At 42.5% G+C, this 20004-nt stretch overlaps 1 protein-coding gene across 1 annotated transcript; it reads left to right on the top strand.

Moving 5' to 3' along the window:
* Window positions 1-1209: 1209 nt before the first annotated feature.
* On the top strand, window positions 1210-14633 carry gpr139 (G protein-coupled receptor 139). Its single transcript, XM_042392799.1, has 3 exons — window positions 1210-1448; window positions 5788-5790; window positions 12412-14633. Exons 1-3 carry the CDS (start codon window positions 1301-1303, stop codon window positions 13389-13391), a joined length of 1131 nt encoding a protein of 376 aa, XP_042248733.1. The 5' UTR covers window positions 1210-1300; the 3' UTR covers window positions 13392-14633.
* The last annotated feature ends 5371 nt before the right edge of the window (window positions 14634-20004 follow it).

Below are 20004 nucleotides of genomic sequence, written 5' to 3'. Positions count from 1 at the left end.
GTTTTGGGCTACATTACCTTTATCAGGATGCTGAGTGCAATGTAGCTGAAAATGTTTTAGAGAACAAACATATCATATAGGAAAGGAATTGTGGGACATGTTTATTAATCTCATTTTTATGGAATTGGAATATTATGGTCATGCTTTATGTGCATTCTTCAAATCAGAAAATGTGTTTTGTAAAATAAACAAAAAACAGATGAAATGTAAAAAAAAAAAAAGACTGATTGATCTATAATGAAATCAAACCCAGTGATAAACCAGAAGCTGCTGTGCTTCTTCAGAGGGATTACTCTGTACTTCATAGTCTGCTTTGTGCTCATTAACACATTTTAGCTGAAGATCCAGACAGTTCACACTGCATGACAAATTAGATTGAGCAGCCAGTCCCCAACCCCCACTCCCACAGACACCTACACACACACACACACACACACACACACACACACACACACACACACACGTGTCCAATCACATGCATTAATGTGTAAGGTTCATGATATGCAAATGAGCTTGTGGCTGCATGTTTAGACACACATGCTTGAGTATTTTGAAACACTGATGAACCAATACTCAAAAGCAAATGTCATGCTGCTGAATGATGCGCTCAAGCCTTTGCAGAAGATACTGGACTATAAAGAGATAACTTAACCCTCCGTTTATCCTTTCTCATCTGTCACATCTGTCCCTCCATCAGTTTTATTGTGTCTTCACTGCCCACAAATAAGAGCACGTTACCCAGACACTCCGCTCACTTCACCTCTTTCTCTCTCTGATCATCCTTCCACCTTCCCTCATCCTCCTTCTTCCCGCCTCCTCTCTCCCTTACTTGCCCTTGCTCTCCATCTACCTTCCTCTCTCCTCCTCTTTCCTCCCCCTCCTCCTCCTCCTCTTCCTCCTCCCGCTGCGCTCTCAACTCGCTCTCATTCCCCCTCGCTCCCTCACACACTCAGGCAGCATCCTCCCCTCTCCACTTCTACCTTCATACTCACCTCTTCGCGCCTCCCTCTCCGCTCCTATCGCCTCCTTCCTCTCCATCACCTACTAACACACATCATCTCTCGCATCTCCCCGTCTGCTGTCTCCCTCTCACCCTCTCCTCCATCTCTCTCCATTCCTCCCTCCTTCTCACACACTCAACCTTGCCGTTTCACGCAAACGCACGCGTACACACACTCCTGCCTGATTGGCACCCAAGGACAGAGCACCCTCTCTCCCAAACCGGCTACCAGGCAGTTTGCTCGCATTGTCAGGCTTCTTGACACTGAGCGCAGCTGAGGAAGAGGACGAAGAAGAGGCCATGGAGCACAGCCACATCTTTCCTGTTTTCTCCCCAAATGGGAGCACCTGGAGCCCAGGGCAGCATCCCTCTGAGGTTGCCCAGGGGTGCCCCCTCGGACCACTGCCTGTCATCTACTACAGCATTCTGCTCTGCCTCGGCCTGCCGGGTAAGAGATGTGCACGTGAGAGTGGGTTTTATGTGTGTTTGCGTTCAATCACGTGCATGTCATACTCATATCTTTGATTAACCCTGCTTCAGTGGGTTGCAGAAGTTGTGCTTTGCATCTTGATTTGTTGTGAACTTGTCTGCAGGTTTGAGTGACTGTGTGTCATGTATAGTGTCACTCTTTGCACACACGCTGTTTGATTTGTCAGTCTGACCTTGTGGCAATCACATGTGCATGCGTATTTGTATGTATTTGTCCGTGCTTGTGTTCGGAATTTGTTTGTCTCTTAGAAATATTCAAGCACCATATAAATAAAAGCAGTTGTATGTGCAGAGCATCATTTACCCTGATTCTTTTCAAAATATTCCATAGAAAAATAAGAAAATGCAGAGACTTGTAAGGTTTTCTTTCATCTCAACTGCACCTTTTTTTTGGTCAATCCGGAGTTGGTATAGCTGCAGGTGTGTATGACAGATTATGTGAGTAATGACTCATGTTTGACCTCGGGGACAAGTGTGTGTTACGTGGCTCTGCTTGATGACCTGTATTAATGATGCTTCCTTGTTGTGTCTTTACCGTTGACTGATTAGTCCGTTCACAGTCATTGTCAGACCCATTTACTGCCTCCGTCCCGCTGTGTGATCTATGAGAGCTGACCTAGTCTCACACAGGGAGGCAAAGTGGTGTGTGTGTGTGTGTGTGTGTGTGTGTGTGTGTGTGTGTGAGAGAGAGAGAGAGAAAGAGAGAAAGACAGATAGACAGACAGAGACAGGAGGGAGACACAGACAGAAAATGTGGAGGTCAGATGAAAGAGGAAAGTGCTGATGCCTAATCAGAGATTGGGGTTCAGATGTTAAAAGCCCTGTGGACAGTCATATCCTCTCTGATTCAGCCCATCACACATTGTTGATCCTATTCTGTGGTCCAACAGCATAAAGGGTTTTATCATTTAACCCCAATTTTACTAAATATTTGAAGTTTGAAATGACATGAAAAGGCCACATAGTATATTGCCTTCATGACTACAATCTGTGACATGTATTGTCTTAATCTAAATACTTCAGATCAACAAATCTTAAGCTCTGCACCCCTTTTCTTTGATAGAGATTGGGAGTGAGATGTTATCACCAACGTAAGCTGTTCAAGTTCAAAACAAATCTGCAATGCAAAGTGAAAATGCCGTTTTGTATGCCAAGACTGCAGTTGCTCCACAGATTTGCTGTCTTGTAAAGGTAAAGTCTTCCTTTCTGATCACATCTTGCTTAATTATTTCTCCCGGATGGCAAATCAAGTCTTGCGCAAGCAATTCTCCCTGCTGTCATTTATAGTCCCTTCTGCGCGGCCGTAGTTTTATTTGATTCTACTGCTGAGTCGTCCCTGCAAATGTGATTGAGGCAGTTTGTTTAATCACAGGGTAACAATAACCTGAGAGTGTAATGCAATCCTACAATAGTTGTCTGAATTAATGGCAGAGTTGAGTGCAGTGGGCTGATACTTTGCAGCAGTGAGTTCGACTTATTTAATCATTATGACACAGCTCGTTCCACTCAAGCTGAATCATGAATGTTTCATGAGCTCGGCATGTGTGAGTAGTAGCAGTGTGACCTATACGGACCCGCACGTATTTAACACTCTCGATGGATTGGAGGCTGTTACCTTGATTACCAAGTGATGTTTCATCAGAATAACAGCAACGGGGTTTCACACAGACGTCGTCATTGTCTGTGTGCGTTTCTCGTAGACTTGACCTTTATGCTGCAGACAGAGAGGGGTCACATCAAGAGCGCAGGTTTAAAGGTGAACGGCGAGATGAAGCAAGGTGATGAGAAAAGGGATTACGCAAGTCAAGTGGCGGGAAATGATTACTGTTTGACCTAGGGAAATGATGAACAGACAGCTCCACACACACACACAAAAAGGAGGGGATTAACAGGGAGAGACTGGAGTTTAGGGCAGACAAGGACACCCAGAAGAAGAAGAAGAAGAAGAAGAAGAAGAAGAAGAAGAGTGGAGTTAAGAGAGAGATCAGAGCAGTAATAGGGAGAGAGAGATTAATAACAGCAGAGCCAGTGAAGTAGCACCTCTGAGCCCTGAGTGGGGGAGCTACAGACGACAGAGCTGAGACGAATTGCCACCTTTTTAATTAATCGCTAACTCGCGCTCTCTCTCTCTCTCTCTCTTTCTCTCTCTTACTCCGTCTCTGCTCACTACACCACACTGCTTGAGACAGAACAGACGTGTGCTAGCATAGCAAACAGCACAATGAAGGAGTCCGGGTTTGAAACAGTCTTTGACATGCTGGGATTACAGAGCTCTTTGTAGAGTACAGTATGTCCCAAGGCACGCACTGCTGGGACACAAACTGTATAGTATGTTGAGAAATCCTCCTTCAGCTGACATAACTGTAAGTGTACATGGTCTGAATATATGGCTTGAGTTGAACATTTGTCTACACAATCATTTTTTTACGTTTGCAGACTTTTTACCTGCGTACCTACTTTTTAGTCCCCCAGTGTGATTTGTTGAAGCTGCTCAGTCTTCAAACAGAAGCCAGTTTGCTGTTGATGCCTGAATATCGCCTATTTGAATGAACGCAAACATCTGTTAACAGAAAACGTGTGCAGTCTGAGATAGTGCAGCACAGCACAAGGGCACTGGAAGAATTAAATCAAAGTCTGTTTACTATTTGATAATTATTCATATGTAATTATGAATTCATTAGCTGGGTGCTAGAAAAGCCAGTTTCACCAAAACTTGCATAATGTTGGCTTTCTTCATCATGTTTTCTTTAACATAATAAAAACTTTTTAATTATATTGCTAAATCAACACTGCCTTCACACGTTCGACCAAAGCCTAATTGCTCTGCTTGCTTGCTCTGCCAAGTGCTACGTTGAATTATTAGACACCATTAGCATTAATGTGGCGTTGAGAGTTTTAAGGTGGTCAGTTCAATATCACTGCTCAACAATAGCAGAAGAAGAATTCAAATCATTTACTTACATATTTTAAACCAAACATTTCATCAGTTATTAAATAAAGGTAGGGGAGTAAAATTGACAATTACTGCCTCTGAAATGTAGCTGATAGTATAAAATAGCATAAAAGGAGAACACTCAGGTAAAATACAACAAACTTACAGTATGAACACTTTATGAGTAAATGTACTTAGTTATTTTCAGTTACTGCAACTCAAAGATGGTGCACATTTAAAGGGGCAATATCATGATTTTCCTAATTTTCTGTTATTTTTATACTACTATGATGTTGGATGTCTATGTTAAACATGGTCAAAATTCCGAAACTTGAGGTGAACGTATGTAAAAATGCTCCCCGCAAGTCAAAAGCCCAAACTTCAGCCTCCTGTGAACGTTTCGTTTGCAATGTTACGTCTACTTCACCATCGAACTGACACCAGATCAGTCGCGCATGCCCACAAACGGCCGTCCGCTCCATAGCCTTTGTTGCTAAGGTTGTTCCATCAGTTGTTCATGTTGTCCACTCGCATATTGCGGATCAGATTCAGGATCGATCATGTACAGATGTATTTGAGAAGATAAATAAGGAGGTTTTTTTAACTGTAAATTATACAAAGATATACCAGTAAAGCTCCAGAATATAAATATAGACCTTGAAATGTGCATCATATGTCCCCTTTAAACATCAGTTTATTCTTGACCTCAGAAACTTAATACACAACGAAATAATAGTCACTCAGGGCTTTCAACTAAATCTCATGGTCTTCATCAGCAAATGTCATCATCAGGTGCCATCATGTGAATCGAGTGTGGAACACCGACCACATGAACAAGTGGTCAAATAAGGGGCGGAGACATGTGCGCATAAATGCGTCTCCTGCACATGTACACACAAACACATGTGTGCAGTGTGTTGGTGTGTCCCTTCCCTCTTCCTTGAAGCAGTTTGTGCGGCTGCTTAACAGTCAGCTTGTGTGACTGGCACACGTGCGAGTTGGGAAACATCTCCTCCGACTCCCACTTATCCACACACCCGAGGGGGAAAAGGTTGGGGATGTTTGGCGTTAACAACCCCCCGTTCCACGCCGCAGTGTAGGCCAGGTGTCAACTGCTACTTAATGAAGAGATGGGTTCCATCGATTTTCAGTTTGGACTATTCATCTGTCAATCTGCACCAGCGAGAGGGGCATCTATGGTGGGATGGGAGCCTGTTAATAGATGCTATCACACTGAAACTGAAGTGTGAGATTAGGGGGTGTAAACTGACTGAAAAGGAGAGGATGTGAAGGTTTTTGTTGATGCTCTGATGGAAGCAGGGACAGAGTGTGGAAAGGATAGTGAATATTCAGTGAAATCAAACAGAGGGTGGTTGAGGTTTTTAGCTCTGGTTTGTTTCCAGTCTGCAGTTGGGGAAATGTGAAGGAGGGAGGGAGGCAGGGAGAGAAATGATGAGCATGTCAGCTTGTCATGGGGGAGATGAGCCAGAGAGGGCGCGGGAGGACAGAGGGGGCAAGATGAAAAGGGATGGGGGTGGGGATGGTGGGGTTGGTCGAGGCAATAAATCAGAGATGGCGTTGATACAGTGACAGAGCTGACTTTGTTTGACCAGTTGACAACAAAAAGCTGTCACTGCTGCTAAAAGCATTGCAGACTCAATCAGCTCTGAGCAATGCATCAATCTGACGATAAATACAGCGCTGTGATCTGGTTTTAATGTTTCATCTTTCCATCCATTTACCCTTCTTTATGCTCTTCTCTCTGTATTTAATTTCTCTCCTTCTCTATCTCACTCCAGCTAACTTTCACCTTTCATGCTTTTTTTTTTTTTTAAGTTGGAACCTCATAAAACCTATTTGGAGGAGATCCAAGGGCACATTATATTTGTGAGTGTTGTTTATGCATCCATTAAAGATGATAAGCAGGGTTTGTCAGTCGACAATGCCACATCGCTGGCAGTCGGGTTAGCCTCGATGTAAGGACAATCATCTCCACCAAACTTTGACTCACTGTGGCCTGTCTGTACAATAAATGGCTGTGGAGGTGAGCAGAGGCAGTGTGGTGACCAGGCAGCAGAGCACTGCAGTAGCATCAATATCACCAGCAGCAACCAGGGCTTCTGTCTCTTAATATCCCATTAAACTTAAATATCCTGTTTCAATTTCTATCTCTTTTCTCATGCTTGCTCTTTTTTTCTGTCTTGGGATTTTCCTTTTTCTTCTCTCTCTCTCTCTCTCTCTCTCTCTCTGTCTTCTTCCCTTCTCCATTAACTCTCACATCACAGATGAATCTTACCTTCACAATGAAATGTGTGAGATTATCACATTTGCGTCACATTACAAGCCTTTGTTTCAGTGTAAATAAATTGTGATAAAAACTACATCAGTGTTTCTCTTCTTTGAACAGAATTCAGGCTTGAAAACTTGTCACATTCTCATCTTCAATGTATGCTTTTTTTTTTATATGTATATATACACACTATGTGGCTTTGTAGCTGGGATCTGCTCCTGGCTTTTGTTCAGGGGAATTAAGGAATCGCCCTGCTTTATGTCCGGTCTGACACTTACAGAAGACAAAAGGGAAATGGTTGTCATCAGGAACAAAGTGCCCGTGACCTTTGAAGCAAGCTTTGATATTCACCCCCTCCCTGTCTCTCGCCTCTTCCTTTCCTCCCACCGCTTCGCTGCTCTCCTCTATACCCCTCTCTCTCTGTCTCATTCTGTCTTGCTGTCTAATCCTCTCCTCCATTCCCTTCCCGCTCAATCACCTGCTCTCTTTTTAACTCTCTGTGACCTTCCTCAGACCACACTTTCCTTCGCCCTCTGTGTATTTCCTCATCCCTCTCTTTACCACTCGTTTCCTCCTCTAGTCTTATTAGCCTCCGGATAAGCCGTCAAAGCTCAACCTCAATTTCCTCCAAATGACAAAAAAAAAATCCTTAATTGCTTGCTTTCATTCTTTTTTCTTTTCTTTTTTTGGAAGAGAGGATATAATTTTAACTTCCAGTGTTCTGTCTATGTTATATGAGGCCCATGAGAAACCATGATGACTAGTTTGAGGGGGGGGGGGGGGTGGCAGAATGTTTTGCCACTGGTTTGGAGGGGTTAAGCTGCGCAGCGTCGTTTGTCGACAGCCCGTCTGAACACGTCCCTTTAGTGGTGGGATGAGTCAGCCTCGTTACACACCTCAGGGAGCACGCTGTGCCTTCTCTTTTCCCGCTAAACAACGTCAATGGTCCTGTCTCTCGTTATATTAGAGGAGCAGCGGGGGGAGTGGAGACACAAAAGCACTCCCACACAAATAGACAGAAGGGGTCACCCATGCAAACATTTACACACACACACACACACACACACAAAGACACAAGCAAATGGAGACAGACAAACACACACAGCAGCCCATTATCTGTCCTACAGGTCATTCTAATCCTCTCTCAGCTGGAGACGAGCCCTCTGCTCACTTATTATTCCCTGCAAAGAAAAAAAAATGGAAAAGATGGGGAAATTTTGCATGTGTACATGCGTGTCGGAGTGTGTGTCCGCCTGAATGTCTGTGAGTCCAGGCGTGATATCCAGATGTCTTTGTATGCATGCATGGACAGCTGTGTGTGTGTGGTTGTGTGTGTGTGTGTCTGTGTATGTGTCTTCCTCATGTCTCTGCTCTGTGTGTCTGCATGAGCGTGCATCTCTCCAGCTCGTCGCCTGTCCCCGTCCCTGCTGAGATGAGCCCTGCATGTGCCACCTCATACCCCCAGAATGCCGAGCAGATCCATCCGGCTCCAGCCCCCCGCCCCCCGGCACCAGAGACAACATAAAGAGCAGGAGTCAATTGAAATGAATGGAATGAATGCAAGCTGGCTAGAACTAAATGGAAATGTCAAGCTCGCCGTGGATCCCTTTTGTTTGTCTGTAGAAGGCCGCATCTCACTGGGGAGCCCAAACAGAATAATACCGAGCCGGTGACAGTAAACACCTCACTGTTTCTATTCCATGTCACTCCTCTCTGTTTAGCAGCATGTGGACAGGAAGAAACAAAGCAAGAGAGTTAATGGGCAGAGGTGCAATAGAGAAAGCAAGGTGATGGATTAAAGGTGAGGTCTATTGTACTGGATTTGTAATGGTTCCCCATCAGGAATTTTTTTTTTGAGCAGCTCAAGGCTTAACAGGAAACTTTGCCTCAAACAAAAAAGTGCTGATAACGTCCCTCCTCTTGGATAAATCAGGTGAGAGGTTGCAGGTGTACATACAATACACACTGACAGCTGTGAGGGGCAGCTGTATGGGAAACAAGAGTCAGTATGAGCAGACAAGGACAAAAGGAGGTTGTTGAAATGAAATGAGCAAAAAGCCAAGACCAGAAAAATATAGTAGCTTAACAAATGAGCAGCTACTCAGACTGTCTGTAAGCCATTTATTCAGTGTTTCTCAACCCTTTTTTGGCATGTGACCCCTTTTTCACACCTAAGTTTACATGTCTTTTACTTGAGACCCCTTGTCACAGGTTGCAGATGTCAACAGGTTATGACCAGTTCAACCAAAATGCGATTCTTCTCACATCTCAGATTGTTTTTTGTTTGTTTTAGAGGACTGAAGAGGTTAAATATATCTGACCAGAGTTTTTAGACCCCTCAAGGAAGTTTATGGGCATGGTTACATACTGGTCAATACAATAAATAAGAAAAATGTAAGTAAATGAATAAATAAACAAATATAAAACTGAACCAACACTCTGGTAAGAATTTAATAGTCACTTAAAAGTAGCCATTATTATTTCATTAGTAAATTTATTGGTATTTTTAATATTAGTAATACATAGTAGTAATACTTTTTCAAATTTAACAGTGTTTACACTTATTGTATTGTTAAACCAAAGCTAGGATCAACTGATATATAGTGATACTTGTCATTGATCTCCTGTCATTTGCTCTGTACACAGGCCTAGGTGGAAAAAAAAATTCAAAAACAAAAGCAGTCTCAAACAACTTGTAGTGATTGCTGTGAGCCTTATTATAAACCTCATCATCCCAATCCTGAAACTCCATATCCTTGAGTCTAAGGTAAACCTGTAATTTTATTGAAATTGCACTCTGGATTGATTGATATCTCTAGAGATATACAACTAGAAGAAGAAGAAACAGGCAGAAAGTGAATGACCAGCAGATGAAAACAAAGAATCAATATCACACTCAACAAGGATTCAAGATGAAAGCAATTTAACTTGTCTGTGCAGAGGCTAGTGTGGTGTACAAGCAGCTGGGCTGGGGGGTGATGGGGGTGATGGGGGTGTAGTGCAATCCAGTGGCCCTACACATATTGGCTTGTTGAGTCTTGTAAGCTTCTTTGACATCCCATTTATGGTTATTGATAGTTCCTATGTTAATGAATTGGCGCATCACTAATGATCTGTGTGTTCGCTGGCGTGTGTGCGTGCGCAGACATGTGTTAATGTGAGTGTGTTCCGCTGCACATCCTCCAGTCTGGCAAGGACATCTTTAGTCATTATCTGGAGCCGGCTTTGTAATTTGTAATCAGCTGATAGTGGCTGAGGCTGTGAAGTGTGATGTACCAGACTCCAAGCTGCCATATTTAATCCAATCCCAGATCTATTACCGAAGACTGGGACAGGACCACAGAACAGTCACCCCCCCTACACACACACACACACACACACACACAGACACACAGATACACACATATGCTATATGGACAATCACGGCTGCTAAGTGCATTGATGTCTCAGTAATGCCGTGATGCAGATCAATGTCAGAGGAATCTTCGTCTGAGAAAACAGATTGGAGATGGCTTCATGCTGCACTAGCAAGTTTCCCTACATGAAATGGATTGAAAGCAGTAAAGGGTAGATACAATTACACCAGTACAATATGAAATGGGAATCTTTGGATCCATTGGGAAAATACTGATTTCCTCTTATAATGCCTTTAAATTTTACACTTCCATGTCAAATATGCTTGTCTCTTCTGCAAGACACAAATATAAGAGGCTTTTCACGATTACTCTTATGTAACATCACACAGTCACAAAAATATGTCAAAAAATATGTCAACATCAACTTTTCACAAATTACCGTACTTGGTCACAGCAGAAACAAGTTTTAAACTCAACATATTACCAACATTTAAGTTGATATGGCAAATGCATTAGCAAACAGTTGCCTATTTTCACATCCAACAGATACAGAGTGACATTGGCATTCATGTGTAGTTGTATTTGTGTCCACCCGATCCAAATTCAAAACTCCTTCTCTCAGCCTGCCACAAAAAACCCCCCAAAAAACAAGGTGATAAAAGTGGAAGATTGAAACAAGACAAGTAAAGTTGCAGGCTGGAAAATCGCCTTTCACATACAAATAGTCATTAGATAGGCCTACATCGTAAATGTTTGTATACTGAGCTTTCACCTGCATTTTATGGTCTTTATCAGTGAATGGAACTGGCTCAAATGCCATCATATGACCTAAGTGTTACTTGTGGATTGTAAGTCAGAGATAATAAAGATCAAGGAAGTACATCCAATGCCACGTGAGTTGCAATTGAAAACTCTGAGAAAGCAAGTATGTGGACCTTGAGTTGAATTTGAAAACACAATCTCATTATAAACTTGGTGACAAATTATTTTTTAGATAATCCAATGGTTAGCATTTATGAGCATGTGACAGAAAAAATATACAGTATCCTTGTAAATATTTTTACCCCTTAAGAACTCTTTGTACTGACAAGGACTAGTTAGACAGATTTTATTATTTTGCTCAAGCTTCTACATCACAGTAATTGGGAATAATTTGGGAAAGCTTTGCACATGTCCACAAGCTGTGCACTCAAATGTCGTTAGATAGAAGATTAGGGGAACAACCTGGGAATAAAGAGGGACTATAGGAAACAGAATAGGACAATAAAGAAAAAAAGATGTGTAATAAAGCTGTTCAATTCAATTGCCAACTGCAGTTCCACGTGAGAGACAGAAGCTGTGCTCCTGCTGTCTGATGCAGGCACACAGAGGTCATGATTTGGTAAACGCAGCAGTGGGATAAATTACATCCAGGCCTTTGTGTCCACATTCTTTTTAGAAAACAATGAGAGAGTAGCATTGTACTCCTCATGTCCTCCATATGGGCTATTTACCTGTCATGTGAAAGATGGAAGGAGGTGAGACAGATGGGGAAACATTTCATTTGGCAACATGGAAGAGAAGGTGTAACAGTATATGTTGGAGGTGTGGAGTAAAGATTGAAAATGAGTGACAGACAGGAAGAGATGGGGTGTCCTTGTGGTTTGTTTTAGGAGCTAAATTGCCGGCGGCAGGGTGGTGGGTAGTAGTGAACTCAGCAGATTGCCAAGGCTGTGATGCTGCATGTTGGCCCCCTGTTTTTGTTGTGGCTTTACTCTTTATTAGAGATAACAATTTGGCCAAAGGCAGAGGCAGGTGCTGCAGAAATTACACAGCAGGTGTAGATGAAGGGAAAAAGAAAAGGGAGAAATAAACAGGGGAAGGATTATAGAGAAGGAGAGCTGGTTGAACATGGTAAATACTGACTGCGGACAGTAATGGATTAGGATATTTTTTTGCATATAGTGGGCTGAAACTGAAAGGAAATATTGCAGGGGGCAGAAGTTGCATCCAAGCTGCTCTTAAATTTGTTTTGGTATAGATATGTTGTTGATGGTGCTGAACAATTTCCACACAATTTGTTTGTTTATCGTGTTGTGTTTGTGCTACCACCTGCCGTACCTGTCCGCTACATCTCTGTTGCTATCGACTGCATCTCTATTTATTTTCTTTTTCTAGTTTGTTGTTGGCAGGATGAGTGTTGCCCCTTTTCAATTACCTGCCCACTAACACTCAATCTCTCTGTTTCCTTCCTTGCCCTGACCTACACCCATTCCTTTTCCAATCTCATCATACTTTCTCCCTCCCCATCATTTCCCTGACCTATCTACTTTCAATCATCTTCACACATCCTTCCTCCCCCTAGCCAACATCCTGACAGTGGTCATCCTGTCCCAGCTGGTGCTGCGTCGTCAGAAGTCCTCCTACAACTATCTCCTGGCACTGGCGGCTGCCGACATCCTCGTCCTGCTCCTCATTGTTTTTGTTGACTTCATACTGGAGGATTTTATTTTGGCCACGCCGCTGCCGCCATCAATAAACAATGCAGTGCAGGTTCTGGAGTTCTCCTCCATCCACACCTCCATCTGGATCACTGTGCCTCTCACCATTGACCGTTACATTGCTGTTTGCCACCCGCTGCGCTACCACACAGTCTCCTATCCAGCACGCACACGAAAGGTGATATTTGCCGTGTACATTGGGTGTCTTCTCTCTGCAGCCCCGTATTACTGGTGGCCTGAGCTGTGGCACAGCCTGCCCGGGGTGGGCAGCGGCGGCGGAGGAGAGGGCAACAGAAGAACTGTGGCTCAACATGTCCTGGTGTGGGCCCATTGTGCCACTGTCTACCTCCTCCCCTGCACCGTCTTCTTCTCCCTCAATGCTGTAATCGTGCGCAAGCTACGCAGACGCCGCAGCTGTTTCCGTCTGCGTGGCTACTCTACTGGCAAGACCACCGCCATTCTCCTCGCCATCACCTCCATTTTCGCTGTCTTGTGGGCCCCGCGCACCCTCATGATCCTCTACCACTTTTACTCCCCTCCTCCAGCCTCACAAGGTGCTGGCCGACTGCTCCACATGCTCACCGACTTGGCGAACATGCTAGCATTGCTCAACACCGGTGTCAACTTCTTTCTCTACTGTTTCATCAGCAAGCGCTTCAGGGGCATGGCGGCTAATGTGCTGCGAGCGCTGGTCCACTGCCGGAAGCAGCCGCCACCGTTCTACGCCAGCCACAATTTCTCTATCACAAGCAGTCCCTGGATCTCACCAGCCAACTCCCACTGCATCAAGATGTTGGTGTACCAGTATGACAAAAACGGAAAGCCTATCTGTATTTCCTCTTGAGTCCTCAGCCACCAGCAGCTGCCCCCACCCTCAATCGTTGGGGAACATGTCGGGGCTTTGTCTCCTTGGCGACCAGCTTTGCCCGCATGGGACTCTCTGAGGCTTGAAAATGTCAACACGCCCGGTGGGAACAGAGGTGACAGTTTAGCTAGCTTTGAGCGATAACACAGTGGTAGGGTTAGCAAGGTGGAAAAGCAAACAACAGATGCGTGCTTGGCAGAAAATGGCAAGGCCGCTCATGTTCAATAAAGTAATCACAAAGCAGCGACCAGCATCAAATAGATGTTGATTGTTTCCACCATGCAAAAAAAAAATTGGTACTGTAAGTGACTGCTGCTTGAGTGAGCGACTCCAGACTGTTTTATTGCCTGAAATCACAGACTGATAAAGACATATCACCACCATCTATCACTGACGTTTATGAGCCACCATTTGTAACAGTGCTAACGTCTAAAGTGACAACTAGATGTATCCTCGTTGAAGCATCAAATGCCTGGTGATATTGGTTCATTAATGGACGCTCTCTGTTGTGCATTGCTGCCAACAGTGAGGAACTTTGAACAGCTGCGCCTTTGTCCACTGGGAGTCATTTCCAGAAAGATCCAGTCAGAGTCTGGGCACGAAACATCTCACCTCGAGGGGTGATTCACTCAGGCAGAGCCACTGATGGTGTGTCCACTGCCCACAGTACTGACTGTCTCTCAAGCAATGTAAAACAACGCTGTCGTTTCCAGTTTAATATGCAGAGGAGTCTCAAAGGCATGCTAATTTGGGCTTTTATTAAAAAAAATGAACAGCCCTCACTGACTTTCCTTGTGTGTGTGCTGAGTTCATCCTAGCAGTGCAGGTCACTTACGAGTCGGCACATGCTATGGAAGAGCAAGTTATCCCACATCCAAGCTCACAGATTGTTGTAGGATGAGTAGGCACTCTGCTTATTGTTGGTTAAATATGTATTAATGGTAGACTTGACTGTTATTATAGCTTCATACAAATATGAGACAAAAAATATGACTTGGGGTTGGTGGGCTCCAAGGTGTCATTAATCTAGTAATCACATTTCCAATATTAGGAAGAGGAAATTTCTGCTATTAGTAGATAGTCCTCTATTAACTATTAATGGACCCTGATGATTTACTGTTAGCCATTATCTGGATGAATATAATGAATGTAATCCTTTTGCTGTCTGAGACTGAGAAAGAGAGAGAGACAGACAGAGAGAGAGGACAGAATATCTGCTTTTCATCCAAGGTTTTCTGTCCTATGATGCAGCAGTGAATTTGGTCTCACAGCCACAGTGACACATATCAGCTCTGTTCATTCTGCTGCTGGCTGATGGCAGTTCAGTAACATTTTACACCGAAACACAGTCACGTACATCAATAGTGCTGCCTGAGTTCTGCCCGGTAACAAACCATAAATGTGAACATACACACACACCTTGCGCTGTATTGCCAACTGAAAGAGCACATCGAGATCAATGCACATCCATTCTGCAGACACCTTGGGGCATTAGCAGTGTTCATATCCAGCAAGAATGGAGCCGTGGCAGGGCGCCCTGGTGGCCTCATGGCTAAGGCGCATACCACATTGTCCATGGTGTGACTCCTGGCCAGGGGACCCTTGTTGTATGCCATACCCCTCCTTCTCCCCCTGTATTTCCTGCCCAAAACTAAACTTAAAAAAAAGAATGGAGCTGTGCCAAAGGGCAGATTTCTATTCTATTTCTATTACCTGCCTGGAGGAATCAGACACATCAGGCCTTTCTTTTTTTAAATGGATAAGGCTTTAAATCTGATGAATGTTTGGTGCGTCTGTCATAGCTGATAAAGTCATGCCCTCCAAAACTCTTGTTCGGCACTCAAACGTCTGACACTGTTTGGGGATGGGGGACTGTGTGTGTGTGTATGTCGTTTCTTTCTTTCACCTCAGCAACTAATAAAACAAAAACTGGCTGTAGCTGAAAATCAGGGCAAGGGGTTCATAGTTTTGGCCATTATTCATGTCAGTTATAATAACATTTAACGTCACTGCTGAGATATGAGGGCATGGCAAGACACAGCTTTACAATAGAGTCCTTTAAGGCAAATAGCAACAGTTATCAGCCAGTTTAAACAACTTACCAGTTTCATAATATAGTTTTTAAAATGCAGTGGATTATTAAAGACATTTCCATATGTTTATATTTGTTCTGATTTACATACAGTGGGTGGATTGATACTTGGTTTCACTTGGGAAGATGTTTAACCACTGCCAGATGGCTTGTGTTGCAATGCACATTTGTATGGAAGAAAAATAATTAAAGACAGCAGCAAACAAGATATTCACACATACAGTATCAGCCAAAAGTTTGGACACACTTTCTTATTCAAGTGAATTGGAAGGGGTGTCCAAACTTTAGACTGATACTGTATATGACTGATGAGTTTGTGCAACCTTCATGACTTATCAGACTTACCGTAATTACCAGTTACAGACTTGTAATTTGTATTAATGTCGACTTCCAAGTTGTAAATATGACTTGGAAACATGGATTTTTCTGAAAGCTTCAACTTGGTGCCAAATAATGCAGAAATGCCTGAAAACAAAAGCAAAAATGGATGCCTCATGTCAGCCAATGTCCATTTAGAATTATACCCAAAATTAATTAATTAATTGCTTTATTGTCAATTCACAGTATTTTTAAATCTCATGTGGCCAGTTCCTCTAACTCTCCGTCCCATATGATGTAAACGCGGCAGTAGTATATTGGGTCATAAGGTTTTTAGACTGATTAAATTCCTGCACTGTTTGAAAGGAAAGGAGTGTCCAATGATGGATGTAGATGATGCAATATTTGGTCCATAAACAGGAAAAGTAATTAGTATAGAGAAGTCAAAATGTGCCTTTTTAGTGTGACGTATGTACTATTGAAAAATACTTCACCATTATTTCTAAAAATATATGAAAGGTGAGATGAAAAGATAAATAGCGATTAACATTTTAAAAGCACATGAGCAATTTGAGAAACACTATTAAAACTCACTATTAAATCTCATTCTACAAGAGCTGTGACCCTTTAAGACTGCTTGTAAGTAGGTAAAGTTGTGCACAAACCATCCACTCTCAGCAATGTATCTGGTGAGTAACAAGTTATCAGAACCAGCCGGGGTCAAAGGTACATTAACAACATTTATTTGTGCTGTATGTGCACAAATTCAAACTGTTGGCTTACATGATAGTCTTTCCAATTTCTATTTCCATCAGAGATTACTTTATTGGTGTAAACCTGATTCTCCAACTTCCAAACTACCCTGTTTCAGTTCAATTGTGGACTCAAGCCATAACTGGCTCTTCCACCTTCAATTCCCATTTCTTTGTTCCACACAAATTGATTTTCTTCAAAATTGCAGTGAAGGGGGGAGTTCAGATTGCCACCTGCTCTTTATCTTCTTCACTTTGTACTGCTCCCTCTCATCCCTCTTTCCTCCCACTTTATGTCAAATGCACCTGCTCAAAGTTAATTTCACAAGTGTCCTTGTTACTCGTTAACTGATTAGCTTGGAGTCTTTTGTGCCTCGTGTGCATACTGAGCATATCGCTCCATCATTTCTCATCAGAAAATTGATCCATGCATGTAGGGACCTTGAGTTGAAGCTGGTGGACATCAAGCATCATTTGATGGAGATGAATGGCCGAAGGGTCGATAACCAGTAATCACTCGGCAAGCTCCTCGACCTCCAGTCCATCAAAGTCATGACTGTTACAGAGCAGCAAGGTGTTACATTTCATTTAGTGTAAAGGCACTAAAATATGCGCTTTAATGCTAATCAATATTGCCTATATTGATCAGACTGGGATGATTAAAAAAGCAAAATCATAAAAAAAAGGCTTTGGCTTTGGTGCATTAAGCCTGAGGAGCTCATGCCAGATCAATGTTGCCATGACATTCATTTCACGTGGTAACCCTTTTCAGTGTTTCGGCCATGTTAATGTGACATTTGTGAGAGAACCAGGGCCATTGGCGTGCCTCATTCCCTGGGCCACCAGGGAATGAGGCAAGCATGCTGGGAAACCAAAGTGGAGGGATGAGTGGGTGGGTGAAAAGAGTGTCACATGCAGGTGTCCCTTCATATCCCACGTGAGGCACTTGGGAGCAGGTGGGAGGGAGTGTGTGTGACAGGGGGTGATGCCAAGAAATCTTCCCAATTATGAGGAAAAAAATGCCCAGGATCTATATTTTCTTCAGCCAGGTATTAAAAAGATAACCAAACCTAAATCAATCACAGGGGAAAATTGTATTTTCTCTCTTGCACATCCTGCTCTGCTCCGTTTCCTCTCTGTCTGTCTCTCTCTACCTGCTTAGCTCTTCAGTGTGTGTGTGTGTGTGTGTGCGTGTGCGTGCGTGTGTACATAATGTCCGTGTTAGACAGAAAGAAGCTTTAAAAAGTGTTTGTGCCATAGGACCTGTAATGTACAAAATCAAATATGTATTTATACTAAATCATGAAGAATATAATTACATACAGCACAGTATTATAACAATATATTCATGAATGTACAAATGACGCTTCTGGCATTTTTGTTGGTATTTTTCAGATTGTGATTTTCTACACAATGACCTTTTTTGAGCAGTCTTTTACCTCTCCTCATGGCAGTGTTTCAAAACTGTGGTTTTATGATTGTACTGGAGTGATTATAGGCTTGCATTATTCATTTTTCCCTCCTAATGAATGTATTGACCATATAAAGAGTATGTATTACTGTGCTGTGAGAAAGTATGCAGAAAAGTATTGACCAATATGAATATTTTTGATTAAAGAAATAAAGAACAGTATCTCTAAAGGCTGAGACTGCTGATGATCTGTGTTTTTTCCCCCTGCATGCAAAATTACACTTTAAACTCAAATAAAAAGAAAGACAGTCGATCACATGAGGGAATGGAAAAAATGTAGTAAGGTAAATCTGAACAACATTACATTCAGCAGTGTCTTTTTTACTTTATTTGGACATACTACATCTGGTTACAGTACATTACTTGCTGATTTCAGCAACGTTGCAGAAAATAAGCACCAACTCAATGTTCTGCCTCGCTGAAAGATCTGGTGGTTCTGTGCTGATAAATGGATATGAGGAGTTTTATTTCAGGAAGGAAGGAATATCTACCAAAGCTGTGACACCCCAAAGTGCTGGAATGAAACTATAACCCTTGTTCATAGTTATCATAACTATTGAATTTGGAAAAGATTTTGCATTCTGAATACTTCCAAATAAAATAATTTGAAAAAATTGTCATAATTTGAAGTAATGCTTTGATTTAAGGGTCCATAACTGTTGAATACCTTCCGTATAATTTCTTATTATTGTCAAGAATTAAACACCCAATTAAACTATTCCAAGGTCAGCTGAACATGCAAAAATGTGAAATTTGCCAACAGGCAAGCACACATTTTCACTTTCTGTATACAAGAAATAAAGTTTCCTATGAATAAGTAATTGATTAATATGTGCCTTTGATTAAATTGAGCTTTTCTTACAAGGAAATTCTTATTTTTCTTACTATTAGCACCAAATTACATAGTTCTTTCCAGGAAATTATTAATTCAATTATTGGGGACTTGTAAAATAAAGTGTCAACTATTATATATTCATTTGATATAAGTATAAAGATCGTGCACAGAATATCTCTCTTGACAGATGATAAAACTGCCTATTGACATTGCAAAATTCTAAGAGTCCCTCCACATCCAACTGTACAGCATTAAAATGATATAAGCCACACACCAGGGTGTTATCGTCAGAGATACACACTCCATCTGTGAGTTTTCTAACCAAATAACCACAGATGATCACTGAAAATCAACATGTGCATGGTGACCTGACCTTGAAGCATCCTAAACACACTGCGGAGCATTTAAGACAGTCCACCAGTTTACTGCAATGTGTGTGTAGTCACACTGTGCAGGTGGGTCTGTTAATGTGATAACACTTTGTTATAATTTCAGGGGGATACGCTGCACAATGCAGTGGCAAACAGGGCTTTGTTGTTCCACAGCACCAGCTCAACTGTAACAATCTGGCTGATAATCACAAGCTCAGAGGCACAGGAGGGATTCAACTGTGTTTGTGTGCATGTGTTTGTGTGTCCATGTTTGTGCGTTTGTGCCCAATTAAGTCTTGACAGCAGAGTTGACTCAACCGACACTTTGTCTGTCAAAGTCAGGATAAGTGAGAAACGAAGCATAGTGCACACGATAACAAACACTCACAAGAAGACACTATTTAATGCGCCTGTAATCACCTCTGATTGAAGTTAAAGTAACACAAGTGTGTCATCTTTAAAACTCCCCCTGGTTACATCCACAGGCACAGTCAGCCAATCACTGTCTTACTCATATTCACAGTCTACCAATCATCAATACACATAGCTCACGACAAGCCAATTAACACCTCTCTCACAAGGAAAAAATCCAGACAACCTCCTGCCAAATACGGCTCACTGTTAACTGACATTTCCCTGCATAAACAATCAAGTCTCTAGCAGCTGAACAAAAGGATCAGTGTGTCTGTTTCAGTGAGACAACCTGCGACTGGCCTCTTCCAATAAATCCACATCACCGCATTGTATAAGCTG

The sequence above is a fragment of the Thunnus maccoyii genome, chromosome 18 (assembly GCF_910596095.1).
Source record: "Thunnus maccoyii chromosome 18, fThuMac1.1, whole genome shotgun sequence".
Lineage (NCBI taxonomy): Eukaryota > Metazoa > Chordata > Actinopteri > Scombriformes > Scombridae > Thunnus > Thunnus maccoyii.
Note: the sequence above shows the minus strand (reverse complement) of the source record. Positions and strands in the feature narration are given on the sequence as shown.

What these genes read in the sequence shown, in the direction of transcription:
- gpr139 (XM_042392799.1), top strand. Translation starts at nt 1,301, where the DNA reads ATGGAGCACAGCCACATCTTTCCTGTTTTCTCCCCAAATGGGAGCACC.